The sequence below is a fragment of the Leiobunum rupestre genome, chromosome 8 (assembly GCF_980474605.1).
Source record: "Leiobunum rupestre chromosome 8, qqLeiRupe1.1.hap1, whole genome shotgun sequence".
NCBI classification, from domain to species: Eukaryota; Metazoa; Arthropoda; class Arachnida; order Opiliones; family Sclerosomatidae; genus Leiobunum; species Leiobunum rupestre.
The window spans coordinates 52995573-53001133 of NC_143391.1; the positions used below are offsets into that span (position 1 = coordinate 52995573).

The 5561-nt window shown below is 34.7% G+C and overlaps 1 protein-coding gene across 3 annotated transcripts; it reads left to right on the plus strand.

Annotated features, from left to right (window-relative positions):
- The first annotated feature begins 237 nt into the window (after positions 1–237).
- On the plus strand, positions 238–4710 carry LOC149933687 (uncharacterized). 3 transcript variants are annotated; one of them, XM_090156150.1, is made up of 5 exons: positions 238–369; positions 471–645; positions 1325–1706; positions 3109–3324; positions 3780–4710. In XM_090156150.1, exons 2-5 carry the CDS (start codon positions 637–639, stop codon positions 4040–4042), a joined length of 870 nt encoding a protein of 289 aa, XP_090012276.1. In that variant the 5' UTR covers positions 238–369; positions 471–636; the 3' UTR covers positions 4043–4710. The 3 variants fall into 3 exon arrangements, with proteins under 3 accessions (XP_090012276.1, XP_090012278.1, XP_090012277.1); XM_090156152.1 differs by lacking the exon at positions 238–369 and having other exon boundaries at positions 401–645; positions 1309–1706; XM_090156151.1 differs by lacking the exon at positions 238–369 and having other exon boundaries at positions 401–645; positions 1317–1706.
- The last annotated feature ends 851 nt before the right edge of the window (positions 4711–5561 follow it).

Here is a 5561-nt window from a genome sequence, read left to right on the forward strand (position 1 = left end):
CTGCCATGAGAGCTTTTCACACTGAAGAAAGTTAACGTAGATGTATCACTTCTTATCTTATCTGAAATAAGCGCTTCAATATTTTTCGCGGGAAAAGGTTTAGTCAAGAGTCGTTTTTATCACAAGGTTGCGCAGAAATCCCTACAGTACCTGGATTTTTAACTGATTCAATGAGATAAATGAGGAAATGTTCGTGGATTTTAATTTCTAAGGTTGTCGTTATATCAGACTAATTAACGTTCATCGTGAAAAGGTAAACCAGCCGAATAGGTTTACTCTTACAATTCTAGCGTAACAATATTCGAGGTCGTGACGTGTTATCTTATCAGGAGACGGAGGAAAGTACGATACTTTTCAGCTCCTTAAAAGGTTAGTTTTTAAATCATGGATGTCTCCAAAATTGTTTAACATTATTCGCAGTTCTTCCTAAAATTACAAGTCACGAAATATCTATATGTATTTTCGGCTAGAGATGGGATGGCGCAGTGGTTATCTCTTTCGCCTAGCAACTTGATGAGGTGGATTGGAAAACTTGGAATGACCTCTTTTGCGTAAAGTTTGCAAGTTCTCTCCGCTGAAAGTTAGGAATTTCCCCGATTCAAGGTTTCCACTTACTACAAAAGCTGGTTGAGGTTAATGTTAATAGTAAGTGGAAGGAGCTGTTGGCTCGCGTAGTATGATGTACTTGCTAACGCAATATATTATAGTTAAATATTGATCTTAGTGAAGGGGCTGCGGGCCCTTGGCAGCTAGGACAGTTTTGTGATTTAAAAATCTTATACCAATTTAAAGCCATTTCACTATTGTTGGCGTCTACTTCGGAGGTATCTTTTAAGGGGTCAAAATTTGTAACCGTTTAGTTTTAACGAGATGTTACTTTTGGTGCTTTTGATAATTTGAGTCCATCATTGACAAAACGTTTTAATTGATTTTTAACAGTATGATTGATAGAGTGGTTGCGATTGCACTTAAAACACTAGCTAGGTTGTTTAGAATACTCATATTTAAATAATAAAATCCAACTAGGTTTGTTAGTAAACTAATCAAATTTATGTTCAGGATGATCGGAATATTATTCTTTTTAATGTACGATGTGATAAAAATTTTATAAATTAAGTACAAGATATATTTAACACTCGGGGGAAATGTGTGTACTCAATTATCCACGAATTCTTGTTCTTTTCGTCTTGTACCTCCATCTGAGAAAAGCACTTTACTGTGTTGAATTTAAATTTTAATTGTAGTCTGAGTAGTCTTGCCGTTGGCGTTTAATTTTCAGACACGTTTTGCTTAATATCTCACTTATAGATGAATAGTTTTACAGAAAAATTACAGTTCCATAAAAGCCAACATGGACGAACTTGAGAAGCTACGGACGAAAAGAGAAAGGATCAGACTCCAAACCAGTGAACGACTGACTGAGATCCAACTTGAAATCCAAAGAAGCGAGGCATCTGGTTTCGTAGACAATTTGCAGGGTTTATTGGAAGTCCTCGAGGACAAGGACAAGAGACTATCTGAATTGAACGGGCAAATAGAATTTCACTTGAATGACAAGAGAGAATTAGACGAAGAAGTTCGACTCAGTGAGTGCTGGAAAGAAAAGTTAATCGAATGCAAGTCTAGGATCAAAATAGTCTGCAAAGATGCCCGAACTCGTAAATCTCTTTCATTTAGACCGGATGTAATAGTAAAATCCGAAATCGGTAAGTTACCTAAGCGAAGAGCACAAGTTTATAAACAGAGTGGCGTTGAAAGTTTCTCTGACAAGTAGATTAGAATCTAATTCGCAAATAGGGATTTATAGAACGCACATTTTGGTAGAATTTTACGCTAAGGCAGTCGATCTTTTAATAGTATGATATTCAGGATAAGTCTTTATGATGATAAAAACGCGGTATTGTAATTAATGGCTTTAAAAGTTGCTTGATGACTTAGGCCTAAGGTGGTGCCTTGGGTTTTAGCCTAGCTGATTAATATTTTTAATTATTGATTATGACCATGAAAATATTAAAAAATATTTCAGCGTTGTATTTGAACCTATATGAATATTTTTGTCCGCTATTGTCGAAAATATTTCCCTTTATTTCACTGATAAACCTTGTTTTGGATTCTGCCAATATTTGACTTTGTTTAAAGGATAAGTAACATATAGTATTTCAGTTGCTTTCAAAAGGGTTCCAATATTGCCACTTTTGACATCTTGACTATCGCTTAGAGGTTTTCTTCAGAGATAAATCATAAAAATGTTAAGGTTTTCCTTAAACAACGTGTTAAAGGTTATATTCGTTTGAAGCACGACCACACAGTTGGCGAACTGTTTACTTAATCACACGAAAAAAATATTCCATGATAATTTTCATTGAAAAATATACCGTTTCGGTTATAACATAAAGTAGTTTTAATGGGCTTAGGATGATAAATTTCGATAATAAATCCTGTTCTTCAATAGCAAGTAAATATGACCTCCAGCTAGTGTTTTCCCCGAAGATCGTTATTATTTAAGTGTTAAATATATGAGGTTTGCCCAGGTCTATCGAGTTTCCTCAAAGGTCAATTTCAAAAGTTCCTTTTTCTAACACCAGTGTTATGCAATTGATGCTTTATATTAAGCTTATTAATAATTTTATTTCCACCTGCGTTCTTATGGCAAAAGGGTCTATTTCTGAATTTAAAGTGCCCGAAATCTTCTGACCAAAATAATTATTTAAGTAAATCTAACCGATCACCGCTTTGACTCTCACCGGTGCTTGAGACCAAAAATAATATCGTTTAAATATGTTTTCTCCTGCAATTTAACAGTTAATATGCGGAAATAAATAAATAAATAAAATTTGATTTAATTTAATATTCCATTGAAAAAAAATCGATTAGTATCAAATATATCGTTTTCTAGATTTATTCTGGTGAAATTTCAGGTAATTTCAACCCTTCCGTCACGCGACTCGGGCATTCCATTCCATTTTCCAAAATACGTGATTCTGTAGCATCTTTTTCAATATACGAACGATTCTGTGACGCTTTAAGAAAAACTTTTCACTATAATAACACTATCGACATTGTACTGTTACTCAATCTGTTATTCAAATATTTCTGCTTTTTCACAAGATGACGATGAAGTCAGGATTGTAGGCAATAATGTTCCACCCACAAGCGCTAGAAAGGACAAGCAACCAAAGTGTCCTCGTCCTGAGAGTGGATCCGCCTTGGAATGCAGCTCGAACCTAAGATCTCGCACGAATAGAAGTGGAATCAAAGGAAGTCCATCTTTGGCATCATCGCGCCGCGCGATACAACTGGCGAACCCATCTACCACTGCCGCTGGTAAGTAGAGGCATTTTTACCAATTTCCAGATACAAAATTGATATGCCTGTTGAAAAGGTTTGATATAACTCTTTGATCACCAATTATAGACTACGATACTATTGAATCTTACATGTACGTTGGTTATGATATGATAGTCATTCTGGTTTTATACATTTCTATAGCTAGTTAGCATAGTTTAATCTAAGTTGCACTTTGATTATTTAGCGCCTGTAGCTGATTTTCTACAGGTCGAAGTCTAGATCTCGTACTGCGAGAAACGCTTTTGATAATTTCGTAATTTTAGCAAATATACCGGCGTTCTTAATTTAAATTTCATTTACATTATAAAATTGATTGACTTTTCTAATATAGATTTTAAAATATTCCACTGTCCTTTAATTGTCTTCTCTGATTTAGGGTTTTTTGGTTTACGGATTGATGTATATGGTTTAATTTTTGATTTGGTTTTTAGTGGACTTTTCGTCGAATGAGAGGTCCATCGCCGCCCCGGGAAATCTCGGAACGGAACCGAGAAGGAGAAGCCGCCGAGTCACGCCGCAACTCTGTCGTCATTGCCATTTAACCTTTGAAGTGTTAACGCGCTACGCCAAACACTGCCGAGATGAACACGGTGACTTTAAACCTTACAAGTGCGACTCGTGCAATTATTCAGCTAAACAAATAAGCAACCTTAAAAGTCACCGGCTCAAGAGACATAATTCTCAGACAACCTAATTGTGCAAAGCATGGGAAAAGCGTTTAGTCCATCAAACGGACAAGTCCTTACTTCAAATGCCCTTAATGCCTCCACGATTCTACAATACATCTTGTCTTTAAAAACATTGTCCAAATTACGCGAATTAGATTTTCTATTTCAATCGCAGTGATTGAGAGTAGACTGTTGATTTCGATAAATCCAAGTCACCAAATATGCATTTTTTAAATATGTATTTGTCATCTAACGATCTTCATTTGATCTTATCTTTATCTTGGTTATAAGAAAGGAACCAATGTTTTTGTTTTTATTCTTTTAATTGTTCATATATTTAAACTTATATTTTCAGCAAGGATAAATATTTTGTGTTGTGAAATTGAGAAGAAGGTGTGCTACGAAAAAATAGCACCCAGAATTTTCGTAGTTTTTAGTTAAGGTGTTCAATTGTCGTTTCACACCTTGTAAACCAAAGTAAATTACAAAAACCTTAAACCTTTCTAAATGTTAAGCAAAATCCTCGCCGTGGTGAAGATACTTTAGCTAACGAGACTGTTCATTCATTGGCAGTTTTTGGGTTAGAAACTTTTATATGTTGATCATGAAAAATTCACTCAAATTGTTAAGCGTTTAATTTTTCATGTGCATTATGGTTAGTAGCGGAACTAAATTCTGAAAATAATGAAGTGACGCGAATTTTCTATTACTTTAAAAGACATTTCATGATTTGAATGTCCAGTCATAAAATTAAAAGTTATTTTATTTAGGCATTTTTAGATTTGACCTATTTATAAGGAATATAATATTTCTGCTATATGCTGCTTATGTTACATATGGTACCACGTATCGTGTAATTTGTAATTTCACTAAAACAAGCCTAGAGTAAATAAATTTCATTTCACAGATTGTTTTAATTAATTTATCCGTTGCAAACTGCCTAGATTTTAATATTTTTTAATATCAGTTAGGCGGATACTTAAGTCATTTATGGCCACTTTTAATTACTTTTCAATACATAGGAGGGTGGTGGCAAGCCCTTAATGAAAAGTGAGCCAGCAACTCCCTAAACTAGCAAGTAGCGGATTGAGATTTGTTGAATAAAATCACCGTCTCAAATGACCGATTTCCAGCACTTCTCCATCAATGTCAGACTCTGTTAGTTAAAAACTTTAAAGTTGACGCTTCTAAAGAATATGGTCATGCGACTGTCTGCCACGCAAACTAGAGCGGGGAAACCACAGCATCATCCCTAGATTAATTTTTCTACCATAATTGGTCATTAAAGCTGTCGGGATTCTAGAAAATGAATCTAGATATGTTGGTAGTATAATTACAAGATTTATACCGCTATGACCCAATTACCAGTGGGTTAAATCTTTAGTATAGTTTTACCAATCTGAACTGCATTTTTTACTGCTACAGAAATTTTCGGTTTGGTAAAGATGGGTGCGCGATTAGATATATCACGGAGAATATCAGCCATTATTAAGGAAGATGGCGACTAAGAAAAAGTGAGGCATATTTAGTCATTTATTATTGATA